The 17,299-nt window shown below is 41.3% G+C and overlaps 2 protein-coding genes across 2 annotated transcripts in view; one reads left to right on the forward strand and one right to left on the reverse strand.

Annotated features, from left to right (window-relative positions):
- The window catches only part of ADAM23 (ADAM metallopeptidase domain 23), a 70,583-nt gene extending 64,152 nt beyond the window's left edge, over positions 1-6,431 (forward strand). Inside the window, exons 26-27 of the mRNA XM_061455637.1 lie at positions 1,354-1,408; positions 5,358-6,431. Of these exons, the coding sequence (XP_061311621.1) occupies positions 1,354-1,408; positions 5,358-5,471 (169 nt within the window). The 3' untranslated portion in view covers positions 5,472-6,431. The remainder of the gene's footprint in view (positions 1-1,353; positions 1,409-5,357) is intronic.
- DYTN (dystrotelin) overlaps positions 1-17,299 on the reverse strand; it is a 62,991-nt gene that overhangs the window by 9,134 nt on the left and 36,558 nt on the right. The gene's annotated exons all lie outside the window — the stretch shown is intronic.

Below are 17,299 nucleotides of genomic sequence, written 5' to 3' on the forward strand. Positions count from 1 at the left end.
GTTAAGCATAAGGACAAGTTATTTCTCATGTATTCCAGTTACTATTCCATTTCAATAACATGAATCAAGATTAAACCATGATACAACAATAAGGTATAATTATTCATTCAGGGTTTTTATAATAATTCAAAGAATATTTTATATGGCCTATATTCATATTCCATATCAGAGTTTAGAGAAAATTATTCCTAATTAAAGTGACTATGACACTAGAATATAGTGATCAGGTAATGTTTATCTGTTAATTCACTTTCAAAGGTCACCTGAAAAGTTGACTCCTTCCTGTTTCACTGCCTGCTACTACTGGTGTTTTCAGGAAGACTGTTCTGAGGTTTTTCCCGTGTACTTCACTGCACTTAGAGTTTTCAGTAAATACAGCCCAATTTTCTATCAGGCTTGTATTAACATTTTGGTGAAAGTTTTGATTCCCTGAGAACAGCAACACGGGCGCATTAAAAGTGATGTTATAAACACTGAGAGGGCTAGAAACACTCATACTGCAAGTTCCCATGGGAATTAACCAAGTTACAGTTTGTTGGAAGAAATAAGTATCAGATTATACTTTTGAACCAGTTTTCTGCTGCTAAATGTATATCTGTTATTTAGCAATCCATATGCTTTCCAGACACAGAGTATGCAGTAATATATCTGGATTGCAGAAGATATCTTGTTGAAAACCCAGTACAAGTCATAAACATAGAAAAACCTGAGGTGGTTGACTTCCTGTGAATCTTTTTAAGGTATCTTGTACCATAACCACCTTTGCTCTTTGGCATCAGTGCTGCTGCACCCACCAGCAGCTGTGTGAGGAGTCCGGCCAGGGACACCTTCACTCAAGTACTCACATGGAAATAGGTCTTTAGAAGAAACCCTTTGTCTGGAACAATGGAGTACTTAATTGACTGTGTTCCACAGCTCTCAAACTACACTCAAGCGTTCAGCTTTGCATCCTGGTGTCATTTGCTTGCCCAAATGTACACAGGCACTTGTTAGCACTACAGAGGATCTGCATTGGAAACGCCTCTTGAAGCTCTTACTCTCAAAAGAGCAAGATACAAATGTCTATTCTGTAGCAGAACCTCAAAAACACTGGCCTGGCCTAGCTCACAGCTTGAAGTGCATGTTTCTTCTGGGGTCAGAAGGGAATTGAAAAGGCTTTCCAGCTCACATACAGAAGAGCTAGCACATGTAGACCCTCTGATACTTTGCTTCAGATGTATGTGGAGGGACAGATGAGGATAATAAAGAGGATTTTAACTTCCTTTTAAAACAACTGATGTGTTTAGTCTCTGCAAATACAAGAGAAGGTAGCTAATGCTTTACAAACTGGGAGATGTGATTTCTGTTTCACAGGTTATCAGATGTTCATATGAACATACGGTACTGTGGTGTCAAGTCCATATCAAACGTAAGCTGCAACTAAGCAAACTTTGTTCATGAACTGAGGTGGGGGGTGGGGGCTGGAGGGGAAGTGTAAAAGGCTTGATGCAAGTTTGGAAAGACAGTGAAAAAACCTAAACAACTTTGAACAAGTTTCAAGAGTGAATTTAGTTAGTTTTTCTAATGAAGTTAATATGTAAATAGGAAGGAAAAACATTAACTGCTGATTTTAGGGGGCACAGAGCCTCTACACACATTTCAGATAGCTTAAAGGCTGTGTGTGCAAACGTTGAGAAGTAGATCTTACTTCAGTTGAGCCTTGCGTAGTACTTTTAAAGCTGTTGGTGTTTAGACTGCAGGAAGGGAATCCTATACATTTCTACCTAAACTCTGCTGGGTAATGTACAGGAAATATGAAGCCCATTTTGATGTAGCAAATCTCTGCAATATAAAGTGTTTAAATGTAGGACCAATACAGGAAAGCCATTTTTGCGATTAGAGCAATCCTGTGCATTGGCTGCAGGTGCAGTCTCAGAGGCCTTCACTCACCTTTTCTTGTAGCTTATGTTCACTTATTTTCTCAAGCTACTGCAGTAATGTAAACCAAGTAAATGCTTCTGTTGCTGATTTTAACAGTATTAAAGCACTTTCTGGTAATAAAGCAACACTGCTAAGAAGCAATGCTAGTAGAAGTGATGTGGAAATACACACAAAAAGCTGCTTTTTGCTGTATCAGAATGCAAAAGTCGCTGACAGAAGAATTGCTTGTAGGCAGTTGTTTCTTAAGTGAAGGGTTTTCTGTCCCTCTAACAGATGATTAATGGATGGACCAAATACCCAGATACAGTAGATACCAAGTTTTTAACTGGTCTGTGCAGGTGCTTCTAGACTCACAAATTTTCTGCAAGATAAGGCAGGGGAATGCTAATAGCAATGTTTTGAGGAAGCTGGTTTCAGCCCCTTACCACCCTTTCTGTAAAGTGGGTGTCAGGGACCTAAATGCAGTCATCACTACACAAACATCAGCCTTAGCACCCAGTGTAAGATATTGTCTCACTTTTTTTCCAAACTAGTAGAATAAATGGCAGGTCAACATCTTACTTAAAGATGCTAATTTTAGTCCTTTACATTGTTAATTTGAATCAGTTTTGTGGCAAAAGGTCACTTAGTTAATGCCTATGAAAACATTTGCTATTTGAAGTGATTAAAATACCCGGTTAAAGCTTTGTATTTGTGATCCCACAAAGGCACAGATTTAAAGTAATATACTATGTAACCACATTCCTAATTAGTTAAGGAAAAGAAGTTCAATGCAGAGCACTGCATCAAGGTATTTCTTATAGCCAGCCTCTTCTGAAACCAGTCTTTCTTGCTGAAATATTTCGTATTTGCAAAGATGGCCATACTAGAGAGGCAGTGATGTGCTGTAGCACGCTCTGCTTTTTTGATTCAGAATCAGCTGTAATTTTGCTTTTTGTTAGAGACGCTTTTTCCAGTTGGATTACAGACTGAAAGGCTGACCCTCGTTATTTAAAGAGGCATTGAAACATTAAATGCAAAGAAGTTAATGTTCTCAGATATTCCATGTAAATAAACAACAGGAAACAGCATCATTCTCTTATGTGTCCTTCCATAGAGAACTCTTCTGCACCCCACCTTCCCGTTTTACTGACACGCACTGAAAGGAACCCTGTACTGCTGTAATACATAGCTATAAAGAAGTACAAATATCCAGGCCCTGATACTCACTTGGCCTCCTTACTTTTTATTGTTATTTTCTTGGGGAAGAGAGAGACTTGTTCTATTTAGCCATTTAAGTAAGACGTCTGCATTTTAGCATTAAAAAGGTTGGTGATTTGGGATGAAGCTGTTAAAGCAGGTCAGGGAATCAGAAATAGCATTCTCGTTCCTGCAGGGTAACACCTGACTGCCTACCTCTGTGAAGTGCTGTTGTGATCACAGCAGAGAGATATGGCTAGTGACTGTTAATGCTTTGTGTTCCCTTACTGACGCTATACCTGATGGTCCTTATTTCAGAGACTATTCCAGGTTCCTATGTTAAATGTTCTTTCAGTTCTTCACATGTTTCTCTGTCATATAACACTGTCTCAATATCCTAAGTGAAGAAAGGCAGTGGTTTGGTTAGTATCTTATTCCTTGAAGTGTGTATTTCTGCTGGGTAAAAACTAGGAAATGAGTAAATACACAGTTTGGGCAGATCACAGAAGGCATGGCGAGAGCACAGCAGACGTGCCTGTTGGCTCACAGCACAGGTGCTGGCCAAGCGGCCAATTAGTCAAAAGTCCTTCCTGGACCACTACAGTGGGGGAGATAAGAGGTTTGTTACAGGAATTGTTCTGGGAAGCTAGTGTGGTATCTGTCCTCTGCACCTTGTCCTAAGACTTAAGAAGGTCCATTTTAAGTAAAATCAGCTCAGGTAACAGAATGTAATTTAGTGTGCACTTTAACAGCTTGTCCTCCTCAAGTGAACTGGACTATGGTACTTTCTCTGCAGTAGGAAGACAAGTTACATCATCCAGATTTTTCACGTACATTGATGGTTTAAGGGGACTGACTGACTAGTAGCATTTGAATTCAAACATCAGTAGTGTTTGAATTCAAGTATGCTAGACAGTATTTTAAGAAGGGGTGGGATGGGGGGAAGGAATCAGCTTTCCCCATTTAAACTGGCAGGACAAGCAGATGCAAAGCCATTTTAACTCACATTTAATCAGGTTATATTGTGTTCATACTTCCTATGATGCAATTCTGCAAGTTGGCCTGAAAAAATTATTTGCCCATCTGAAATTTACCTGCAGTACAGAAGAGGAGGGATCGAAACGTTGAAATAATGTCAGCCTAATTCAAGAGAAGCATTAATACAGTGCTTCTAGAGGGGAAATTATGAATAGAGTGATCTTTCAGAAACTATCAATGCTTAAGCATTCACCTTGCAAAAATATAAGCATTCATACCCAAGAGAAAAGCAAAATAAAGGACGCCCAAGAGCAACCACTCTCTGGAGGTCTTCCCAAAAAGGAGTTGCCTTTGCGTGCATTCATTAGTCTCTTAAACCACGAGACAAACCCTGTGTATTTATAAATATTGTAGCAGTGCTAGTACTTAGCAGGGCTGCAGAAAAGAGAAAGTCCTGGGGTTGGTATGTAGCTTTAGAGAATTTATGAACTCCTGTTCTGTATTTTTGCATGTTGGTTTGGTGGCGGTAGTGGTGCCTATGCCCAACGTTTTAAAACTAAATGCATGAGCCCCTTGCTTGATGCCCCACATAAAGCCAGATACTGGGGAGGTTGCACCCAACTCTTGTTGTCGCTTCCTAATGTCTTGCTGTTTGACGTAGGATATCAGTATCGCAGGAGACTGGATATCACTGACCAGCTTGCTACTCACTGTTAACATTAAATTCTAATCACGAGATTTACAGAACTGTCCAGTCTCCTTCGAATGCAATGTCTTTGCTATATTTTGCACCTTACTAACTACAGCAGTTAGGGTCAATAGTGGGGTAAGGGCTCACAGAGGCACTGACTACTTGATCACACTGGAACACGTAAACTAATTCTGGTACAGCCAGAGATGGGCACTTGCCCTGAGAACTAGAGTGTCTGTGCTTACGCATTTCCAGTACTGGCACATCCAACTTATTCCCTTTAGGTATGTGCATGCTTTCTTCAGTTACTGGGGGCTGAAAGCTTCTACAAAATCAGAGCACCACTTGAAGTGCTACAGAAATAACTGTAGTTCTGTATGCCCGAAAGGTCTTCAGGCTGCATAAGGAAACCAGTACTCCGTACTATGCTACTGAAAGCATGCAATCAAATTCCTTGTTACCCCTTGTTGAACTGTGTCAGTGTGAGCCTTTTACTTTACTATGACCTTGGCAATACCTTTGTTCCTGTTGTATCTAACTAGTGTCTTGCATTTTTCTCTTTTCATCTCCTTTTGGTGCAACCTGGAAGAAATGTCAAAAAACGAAGGTTCGATCCAAGTCAACAAGGCCCTATCTGAAGAAATGTGTTTCAAGGAGCTGCTTCTTGCACTACTGGATTTTGGGTATGATGTCTTTGCTGTAGCTGCACGCAAACTAACTCAGTAAGGAAGATCATGAGAAACTAACTATAAACACAGTGTTGGAATGTTAAGCTTTGAGGCAGCAGAAGACTCTGCTTTTTGGAGATAAGTTCAGAATACTTCCTCTATTCACCTTTCTCCTGTTAACATTAACTGACAAAGCGTTACAAGCAAACTGTTTCAGAATCAGGTGGGGTTTTTCTTTTCTCAAACAAAGGAGGAGACACACAAACCAAGTGCAATAAGAGAACTGTTCCAAAAATAATGAAATAGCAGCAGATTTTTTCCCCAGCCTGCTGGCACTCTAACTTCACTTGAGTTCGCATGACTTCCTTTTTCTTACCAAACTCCAGTGGCATGAGGAGCTAGTTCTGAAAGGGTAACCTGCATGGCTCACATACAGACAACCAAGCTCGCAAGCTGACCCCAAGCAGAATCTGCAGCCCAATAAATGCAAACCACTGGGAAGCCGGTACCAGGCTCCGATAGCTTTTCCAACTGCACAGTGCATTTCACCACTGGACTCCAGTGTTCCCTGCTCTGGGAGCTCGCTCTCTACCTTGGTTTGGTCTCCTGGGCCAGGAGTCTGTTGGGTATGGAAGCCACCGAGTGGTGGATGCAATTCTTCCAAGAAGGAAAAAGTGTAAATATGGAAATAAGATTTTGATGTATCATTTTCACAGATTATATATAAATATATATATATATGAGAAAAGGATTTCCATATAAAAAGTTCTATTCTTTATGTAAATCTATTTTTGATGTTGGGTTTGGTTTTGGGTTTTTTTGCTCCCCTTTTTTTTTGGTAGCATGTTGTACAGCGGATGTTCTGGGCTTGCTCAAAAAAGGCAGATAATAGCATGCAGATGCAGGGAGTTCTGACACCAAACAGATGTGATCTGAAGTTTGTATGCTTGAAACCAAAAACAATTAAAATGTATAAATACATATCTATGTATTGACTATAAGTCTGGATTACTTTTTTTTTTGGCTGTTACACAGATTTTTCCATAAGATAACGCAAGATAAGTGACACCCTCTCAAACTAATCACAGAAGTGCCAAGCTTTTTTAATTGTTATTATTTTTAACTATAGCTACTTTTTTTCCTAAATCCTGTGAAATAAAAACTTAAATAAGCCTTAAAATACTCACAAAAAGTTAAAAGCTTGGACAGAGCTCTTCCTCTCTTTGCCTTCTGCACACCCACCCAAATGGGCTTCCAAAGGTGACTGATGTTTCTGACCCACTCCCTGTAACTCTTTGATGCATCTCACTTCTCAAAGCATAATGCAGAATTAGTACTTTGACCCTTGGCTACTGATGGGCAGTTACCATCACAGGGTGTGCAAGATCCCACACTATCTCAAGGGGTCATGCACTGTAATGACTTGTAGGTACACTGTGTGGACAAAGATAACAGCTTTGCAGAGAAGTGTGGGCACCCGCTCTGTTACCCTGGGCCTGCCCAGCTTGAGAAAGGTATAAAGGTGTCTTGTTTAGGCCTCCCTCCGAGTGCAGAGCTGTGCAGTCTGTCTTGCCCTCTTCACCTCGATTTAAAACTTAAGTAATTCAGTTTGTGTAAGTGAAGTGACCTGATGAAAGTTTCATTGCTGCATCTTATAATCAAATTTAAGAGTTATGTGTTGGATATTAGTAACAACAGAAGTCCAGTTACAACTGCTTACTTCATCTTTGTTTAGTGGAAATCCATTTCCTGAGTTAGCTTTAAGAGCCAAAACAGTAAGAAAATGCTGCAGATTTCCTGTGACTTAAAAATCTCATTTCTATTATATTTCTTATTATGATAATGTTCAATCCAACAGTTTCACAGAGAGAACTACAATATTGTCGTGGTTTGAGCACCCAGGACAAATATATTCTTTTTGTTGACAGATATTATTAAATGGGTTTAAACAGCTTTAACATAATCACATTAACACTTTCTACATTACGAGTTAAAGGTGCTGCACACAGGTAGTCACCAATGGTATGTGTTTAAATCTTATTCTGAAAAATCCCTGCCTGGCTTTATGCAGGAGGAAGCTAGTGAGAATACTTTCATGGCAAACTAAAAATACTTGCAGCTGTATTATTGTCCCCAAAAAGTACTTTGCTTGGGAACATAACCCCAAAGTTCATCAGGGTTCTGCTTCCAAAGCAAGAGTAACCCACAACAGAAACACTAGAGTTGCCAAAAATCAGAAGTAAGTAAAATCAAGTGGCTATACATAAACTACCTGTGTAATAAACCGTTGAGAAGCGCTTCACAAACACCATTGTTAGTGTGTGATGTGATGTTCTAAATCAGACCATAGTGGTCCCCAGCTACTATGTACATACATTCAGTGCTGGAGTAACTTTTTGATTTACACCAGCAGTTTCATAAAGATTAATAGTTCCTGACTGACTTTATGCTCTGCTCACCTACTGTATGTGAAAACACACATTTGCCTTCTGCCCTGCGGTACAAGAGGCAGGTGGCAGCACTGCTTGGAGCACACACAGGCATGAGTGCTTTCTGTGGTGGCAGACAAGTAAAACACAGGGTTTGGTAGGCATTGATTTTCTGCATCCTGCCTTTGCTGTGCTTTGGAAAGTCCATGTAGTATTCATTTGTTCATCACAAAGCATCATCAAAAGAAGAGCTGGTCAGCAGTGCCTCTACTTCATCCACTACCTGTTTGCTCCATTATTTATCTATTCACCTGGACAAGAAACTGCGGTAACTATTGCTCGTTCCAGTTTGCTGCATGATCTCACCGATTTGACCTGATCCTCCTAAAAGAGAAGTCTGCCTGGCAACTAACAACCGTACAGGTGCATGTTAAAAGAAACAGATTACTTATGGCTGGAGTTTAACCAATTTTTCTTTACTATGCAAAGATGGGTATTGCACAAACAAATCTAAGACAAATGTCTGAGGAAATGCCATAGAATACTTGAAATTATGTTTTAAGCCTACTCAGTCATGTTTTGTATTCATTATTGCTTCCACTGTTACTCTTCCTTTTGAAAATGATTTGTAATTATTTTTTTAAGTGCACAACTTGATGTTATAAATCAAGTTTTTGTTTCAAGTTAATACTCATTCATATCTTGTTGGCTGCTAATGAATGGAAATTCAATAGTCCTTGTTCTACATCTTAGCAAGATGAGTATTAAAAATGTCATGAACATGGAATGGAGTAGTTTTTAATTTTTCAATCATTTTTTCTTTATTTATGCTCTCCATTTTCTTTACTTTCTGTGCTGAAGACACCACCACCTTGCTAGTGGGGGAGGCTGACTGGGGCTTTCTTTTATCAAAGATCTCTAAACTGCATCTTGCCCTGCAGTGGGTATCTCTCCATGGGGGGACACTGCACTCAAGCTTCCTGGTGTGCGTGGGACCTGCACTGCAGCACCCAGGGCACATGGGAGGGAGGCGTGGGGTCAGCTTCACTGGGTTGAATGAGGGCTGTGGACAGCCGTTAGTTGAGGGAAGCCTGCTGCAATTCAGAAATCTGTATTATGGAAGTGCAAAACATTCTGAAGCGATTTAATTATTTAAAAGTATTTTGAGAGCTTCATAATCGCCCAAGAATGCAGCTGGTGTTTTGTGGGGCGCTGAATGAAGCCCACGTTCCCTCTCTGCTTTTCTGAACTCTAGCGAAGCTGGCCTGGGAAAGCCAAATGCCTGCATGACCAAATCACTGCTGATGGTTTTTTGCTTGCTCCAGGCACAGAAACAAAACCACACTTTTGTCCTGCGGACTCCCAAGGTTATGTATGAACGCACGGGTCTCATTTAGAGCTGTAGAGTGAGGGAACACTGTCATTAACAGATCTACCACCACGCGCTTTTATTTCCTGACATTTGAGTGTAAGGTTTATCTGTAAACTCGGCATGAGCATGCAACAGTTTGGCTAGAATTAGAGTAGACGGTCTTTCCTAGAATAGGAGTTAAGCCTCTTGCAGTATATGAATACAAAAGCAACATACAGGTAGATGCATCACTGCTCTGGATTGCACAAGAAAGTCTTTCAATTGTTTTTTAGAACTTTCACAACACCAAGCACTGAAGAGTGAACTTGCTGAGGCACCTACTGCTAAGAACAAAAGCAACACAACAGCAAGTCCTGCTGTACAAACCAAATAAAACCTTTTTTCCTGAATGCGCTTACTACAGATCACTACCCACAGGGGCTGAAAACTGAATTTCACATGAGTCATCCATTAGAAATAGTGTAGAGACTGTTTAAGTGCCCTCAGAAAGCTTGAAATAAAAAAACACCTTGGAATTTTGGTAGTAATGATGCTGAAACCACTAAGACTGGGAAAACATTACCTAAAAGCTGCCCGTACTGTAATTCTGCTCAGAGATGTATTGTTTGGAGCTCAGTGAGCACATTACCACATCTTCACATCTTTGTAGGTCTTCAGCGGCAGCGTGTAACGCAAGAGGGCACATGGCTCCTAGGAAAGCACAAGGACTCCATGTCCAACCAGCACAGACACCCACTTAACAGGTATTACTCCTGAACAAACACAATCTGCTGAAGGCAGCGTCATGCAGCATGCTCTAATTTGTAGAAATGGAGCAATCAAGTGTCAGCCTATTTACTCTTGTTAACATTTTCTTTCAGAAGAGCTTGGCTTTGTCATAAGCCTCAGAACACCCTCAGTTTTACCACTAGTATATAGCACCATGCTGCTAGACGTAACAGGCCGTGCTTCAGGGGGCGCTTTCTGAGCCAGTACAAGAATTTCCCCACCAAAGCCAGTAACTTAAAGCATGAAGGAACTTACTAACAAGTGTTTTTTACCTGCTCTGAAGTGGAATTAGCTGTGCCAAGCACCCACGGGACAGCCTGCAGGGAAGCTGCTGCTCTCAGCATTGACCCAACCAACAGCTCAATACCCCACAAAGGCTGGGCTTAGTCTGAAGCACTGACCCAGGAACTGGGTCCCTTTAGGATACACACCATTATGGACACTTAACTGTGGAGAGGCAGAAGCAGGACCAAAGCTCCTAGTCCAGTTCCAGTTCTGAGACTTCACGAGCACAACACTGCACCACTTCAAAAAATCCTCTAACTATTCGTATGTCATACACTAACAGATTTCCTCAGCCATCAAACCAATTTGCTTTTGGGACCATTAAGCCATAGGTTTTCATGTGCTCTGTCTGTTGTTTGAATGCTATTAAGTCTCTGCTTTTAACAGATGACCAAGGCATGGGCAGATTACAGACTGGTAACACACTGTGCTTCCATTACATCCATTTTGTCTCTTCTGCAGAAAGGAAGTGTTCCCACACATGTACACATGCTGCTTTGCTGCAGTCTAACCTGGACAGTGTCCAGCTAAGTCACGACACAAGCAAATGCTTCTTTTGACTGGTTTCCTGTCTGCAGCTAAGGTGACGACCAATTTCTTCTCAAGAATGAAAAGCATCTAGATTCCTCAAACCTAGTGCTAGTTGCATAAGCCTTAAGAGAAATTAAAAAATGGCAATTTCATGGCAGCTCTGCTAAACTTGCTTCCACATCAATTGCAAGAGGCACTGGACCAACAACTGAGAACTCCAAGTTTCTCCATTTGACTCCTTTGAAAGTATTTTGTGCATACCCATGGTTATATGGAAACAACAATCGATATCCTTATGCATGTTGCCCTCAAACATTAGGTCTTAGATATAAATTGACAATTTGCCTTGGAACAGAACAAGTGCTGACCTTATTAATTCAGGACAGGTTTCCATAGATAGGGTCTTTGGACTGTAAAGGCGGAGGATTTAAATATCTATTATGTATCTGCTCTTCAGAAGGGACTCTTCAATACATGTACTACTTAGTGATGCTATGGATTCACAGAACAGGGAAGCACTCTATCAGTAGGTGAAAGCTTTGCTGTTCTCAGAAGGGAGCATTCAGCAAGTAGTCCAGAAGACTGAACAGATCTACCTTTAGTGTTTCACCCAGGCAACAGAGGACCTGGATCCTCGTGGACCTGCCACACAGCAAAATAACTCACACGACTGGTAACAGCAGAGATATTTTCTTACTTGAGAGGGAAACAGCCCCCTCTTCCCCTCCCAGCTAGGGACAGACCTACAGACCAGCTCCAGTGGAAGTCCCCTCACCCAGGGGGCCACAGCAGAAAATGGCACTAGCAACAGCAACTGATTTTGCTGTGACCCTACAGATTTGACTCACCATGGGCAATGTCCTATGGACCCTTGCACAACCATGCCAGGAGCTGTGCTGAATGGCACCTTTTGCTGTCAAGCCGAAGGAAGAGCCCTGATCGTGCTGGCACAACATCTACCCTGCTTTCCAGGTCAACGGAAAGTGTCAGTGGGCTGTGCTGCATGGCAGCAGCACTACAGACACTTAAAGCTCCAACTGGATATAGCGCTTACCCAAGTACTTTTGCCAAAGCCTGAACGTTATCCTTAGTACAGTCACACAAGATGTGCTTCCACTCATCTCTTCAGCTTCTGTAAACAGAGATGTTTCTTTTCCCTACAAGGACCTCTTCCCCGAACACAATTTATAGCAGTCTAGTTTGCTCCAAAACATACCAATGACTACAGAATTAGAGAATGACTGTACAGAACTTGCTGTAGCAGTGCTGATGGTTGCGTTAAGCAGTCTCCATAAATGCTTCCAAAAAGAAGGCTCAAGTTACTTTTAAAATACAAGGACTATAGTCTAAGCCTCCATCCTCCATTCATATATTTATGTATTTATTGACATATGCTGTCCATCCATTTCCTCCCCAGACCTACTCCCCTGTCAACATACCGTGTTCTAAGTAAGGGGGGCACAACAATGAAATGGGATGGATGTAAAGTGCACAAGGAATCCTTTTGGCTTTGGAGTCTGTCATTTCTCCCGTTTCCTTTCAGACATATCTGAACTCTTCACTGCTACTGGAAGACTTGCATTATGAAGTTACTCTTACAGAGACTGTTAAAAATAACATAGTTTACAGACAATGCGTGCTAGAATAGCATTTCTGTGCTATGAGAAAGCAGTTCCAAGAAAACTGGAACTATTATCGTGCCCTCCACCATCCACTGAAAAGCTTCAGGAAACTACAGATTTTTAAGTTCTCCTTTGTCTACTGAGGAGGCCCTGAACTCAGGGCTTAAAACTGCCTCATTCACAGGAAGAAAGAAACAATTCTCTTACATAGCAGCATCCTGAACGCATGCTGTTGGATCAGAGGGCTGGGCAGGTAGGGAGAAGATTCAGGTCCCATTACATTGTGCCCCACTTTTCCTTCCTCTGCTTTGGCTGGGTAATTTTCACTTCAACCATAAGAAGTCTAGGACAGAAACTGTCGTATTCAATCCAAGGTGACCTTTAGCACTTAGCCCAGGGAGCTCTGGTTTAGGCAGGGCTGGTTGGTTTGTACGTTTAAGACAACCATGCCCACAGGCATTTAAAAATATTATAGATCTTCATGAAATATGCTGCTCTTTAGGCACACCTAAGAACAGAATAGGAGAGAAAGGACCTTCTTAAACTGGTCTCCTCAGAAGCTCCAATTCAAAGACAAGCCTACTACACAGAATTTTCACTCTAGTGTCACCTTTTTATCATCTCCTTTGTGAACAGGTTTCAAAGGGTACATTCGTGAAAGAAAAATGGCAGTTTCAAAGGCTGAGTGGTCTAAGCTATTAAAAAATACAGAATGAATCTAAAATAATAATAAAAAAATAATAACACTATCTGCCTTTATCGCACTGTTCCTTACTGAAAATGTACAGGGTTTGTCTGTCTATGCTAAATAGCAGAGCTTGTACTACACTTAGAAAAATCATTCAAGGAGGCAGATTTCCCGGGCACTAAGTTCTGCATGATAACATAGTGACCTTTCTCAGCGGATTTTGCATGGAAATAACCATTTCCCACTGACAACTGCAGTAGTACTAGCGCATGTATAAAGGCATCACACCTCTGGCTTACCAGGATGTAAGCGCTTCATGAATGCCAAAGAACCCTAGGCCAAAACTAGTAGCAGAACATAAAGCAGATTGTTTCCTGGACTATCTGAGAATCATCAGCTAAGTAATGAAAGCTGAAGATCCCGCGGGGCCATTCCTTTCGCAGGAAACAGAATATCCTCATTACTCTGCAGAGCCTACTGTGACACATTTCTTTGGCCCTAGATTTGCTGTGCCACCTCCAGTTTCTTCTTGCAGACTAGTTTCCTCAAAGAGCTTCAGCTCTGAAGGTGCAGGCTCCCAGCGTCAGGCCCTGGCTGCTGTGGGGGGAGCTCGACAGTGGCTGGCACTATTTCCTGGCTGGCTCACTGGTGTGGCATAGGAGCTGCTCTGAGGCAAGCACGCTCAAACACCCTTTTCTCTCAAGGGCTGCAAGAAACACACACCCTTAGAGCAAGGAAAGGTAGGAGACCACAGTACAACCCTACTCACCTTCAATAAAGAACACACTGTGAAAGTGTTTTCCTTCCCCCAAAAATTTGGCTATAAGACACTGGGATAAACTGATCCTGTAATAGGCTCCCTTTCTTAGGTGTTAATGGCAGGTTTATGAAAGCATGTTTCACTGAACTGCTCTTGTGACCGTGACATACCCGGGGGACTCTCGCTTCTGCCTGGAGTGCCTGAAGGTGAGAAGAGTTTCTTTATTGCCTTCTAGTGCTCAAGGAAGAAGGGGGGTGGAGGGAACGTCAGGAAGAACTGATGACTGTTCTTGAGTACAGAGTTAACAGTGCAGCACACAAATGGCAGTAAGTCCCTTCATTCAAAAACCCAATAGTTGTATGGATAGGAATTTCCTGTATGCCATCGAAACTAATCAAGATCTCTCCAAAAACTTCATTGAATGGTTAAAGTCAGACAATCTGCCCACAGGACACAGAATTAACTTTTTGTATACTGTATTGATCAGTTTGGGAGATTTTATTATTTTCTTGGAATGTGTCGGTCTGGATAGAAATATGGAAGGTTCACAATCACATTCTTTGCAGACATCACTTGCACGTATAGTGCATATAGTGGAAACATCTTACACACCATAGTGTCACATGTCACCAAATTACATTTTCAAAACATGTTCATTTTCTAGCCAACACTGCTTAGTTTGCACTTGTAAAATACCTGCTCCAAATGTCATTTCAAAGCTTGTGTTAAACACATTTGTTACAAGAAACATTACTTCTTTCACAAATGACATCGGTGTCAATGATGAAGCCACATCAAACACCTGACTAGTGGCGCCTAAACTTACTCTTGAGAAAACACTTCAAATATGCCACAGTAACAGAATTACTCGCGCACAACAGCTAGCAGGCAAGAAGGGACTGGAAAACTTTTTATTAAAGACAGACAGATCTCTTCCAATGCGGAACTGCAGTTTCTCAGAAATTCCAGCAGAAACAGAAGCCTGTGGAGATAAAAGAACGCACACTTGACCCATTTACACAAAAGCAAAATATACACCAGTGACTCAAAAGATCTTAATAAGGAAGGTCCCTATATACTGCTGAAACAGGGCAAGCAGATCTAGCAATAAGAATTAAACCTCCGAGTGCCAAGATCTAGAGATCTGCCGCGCAGTAGGAAAACTAGACCAGGAACATGACCCCTTTGATGGCAAGTGGCGAAAGAAGCAAACTACGTGGCTCCCATGCCATGGCACACAAGCAGTCACTTAACATCAGATTTGCCATCAAGAATTTAATAACTAGAAATCCTGGGGAAAGAAATATAGATGAGCTTTGGCCTGGTTTTCTTATATGAAATACTGACTGCAGCACCAGATCACAGTGAAGATCTGTACACACATTTCTCCGAGTACACATCAATTACCAGCTAGTAGCAACTGGTAAAACTCAATGGTATTCAGACAAATAACAGACACACCTGCTCCTAACTCAAGCTGTGTTATGAACTTAAGCATCACAAAAATCTGCACATTCAAGTCACCTAGAAATTAATCAAGAGATTAACTTTACATTCTAGACAGGTTAAACAGTAGGAGCTAACAGCAACAAAAAACAATGCCTTTTGAAGTTATAGGTGAGGGTAATAGCTAGATGAACCATTCATCAGGAAAGAAATACTAGAATATTGCAACTTATACCTGACCAAGGTTTAGCCAAAGAAGATGAGAAGTCAGAGGCACTACCACACTATTAGGCAAGATGCTGAAGCTGGTAAAGAGATGGCAAAGATATGATCTAAAAACCATCTATAACTCCCTTTCAAACAACTGTGAAGATAAAAGAGCCAAATTCTTCTTGGAAGAGCCATATAGGTGCCTATAGCCCAAATTAGGAAACAAACTCGAGAGTAGGAAAAAAAATTCTACTAGGATTCCAGACACAGCCAATTTGATCTAGTATTCAGACTTGTGCTTCAAGCACAAGACCTCCAGAGGGCTGTTTTCACCAACGCTTCTTCAAACTCCATGAAATCCAACAGGACACAGAAGTATGTCGTGGTAGGGAAAAAGAGCAGAAGCAGAGCAACACAAAGCTTGCCTAACTCATCAGGGGCTGGAGTCCACTTCTCAGGCACAGGCCAGAGACATCCCAGGGTGTCCACAGGACACCAACTCCTGGCTCAGAATGGGTATATACCCATCTCTTGTCTGTCCCATGTCTTGTCTGCTAGCTCCATGGAGATGCTTCAGGTCATCACCGATGGTGTATAGCACAGAGTCCTGACTCAAAGCCCTCTAAATATCATTTTAAAAATTAATAAAAAAATACCCATAGACTTTGGATAAAGCATGAGTATTTTGTTTCCAAGAAGCTCTTAGGTATATTTGTCAGAGAGCCAATTTTAAGGAGTTTAATCTCCTGCTTAAAAGAGAATTTTAAAAGATATAAATGGGAGTCCAGGAGTTTGATTCCCCACTTTACCTTTGTGGATTTTGAAGGAGGAAAAAAAAAGAAAAAAAAAGATTCAAGCCTCTGCCACATACCATGAATTTAAAACCTAAAAGTGCTCTCTTCCCTCAGAGAATCTCACCTTTTGCCTTTGCCATCTCTTAGCCACGATTCACAGATCGCTGAAAATTTGGAAGCCAATTTAGTAAAACACAAACTTTCAGCTAAGAATATGCCTTGAAAGCATTTGTTTTTAGGTTAAGGCTTTACCAGGTGTCTCATCACGCAGCTCACTTCACAGAGCTCAACGCTGGATCCAGGTGTGGCTGCTTATTGCAGTAACAGGCAAGTTGCAGGGACCATCACACATTGTGCTCTCTCAGACTGAGCGCTGAATTTAGTTTTTGTTTTAAATTTGCAAATGCTTACTTAGCTCAGGCAATTGTAACACATTGCTTATCAACTGCTAATGTTGAACCACATCAGAGGGTTTGCAGGGAGCAAAGGCAGTAAGGAAATAACTGCACTACTCAAAATGCAACTACCAGTGACATGGCCTCCTACTTTTCTCTCTGCATCCCCTGCTCCTACAGCCTGATCATTTTAACACTAGCTTGTATCTTATTTTTACATTTTTCAGTAGAAATAATGTCATTTCTGTAGCATTACATGATCTGAAATCTCTCTCCTGCCTACGAGTTAAAGAATCAACTTCTCTTGATAAAGACATCCTTTTCCAAATGACTCTGAATATGACCTACAGCCCATCCGAATTAAATTCATTCATAAGATATGGAGACCTGCTGAAGATGTATTCCCCTGACAGCAAATGTTCACATCATGCAGTGCAATGAAAGAAAGATTACTGATAGCCTAAAAAGGGCACAGAAAGCTTTACTGAGAGAGAGTACATGGAACTGAATGAGATGGCCAATCCTTCTGTGTTTCTTCTCCACTCAGAGGTTGAGGTGATGAA

This window comes from Pezoporus flaviventris, unplaced genomic scaffold (assembly GCF_033815535.1).
Source record: "Pezoporus flaviventris isolate CSIRO_AGI_PZ_B2104156 unplaced genomic scaffold, CSIRO_AGI_Pfla_v1 ptg000001l, whole genome shotgun sequence".
NCBI lineage: Eukaryota > Metazoa > Chordata > Aves > Psittaciformes > Psittacidae > Pezoporus > Pezoporus flaviventris.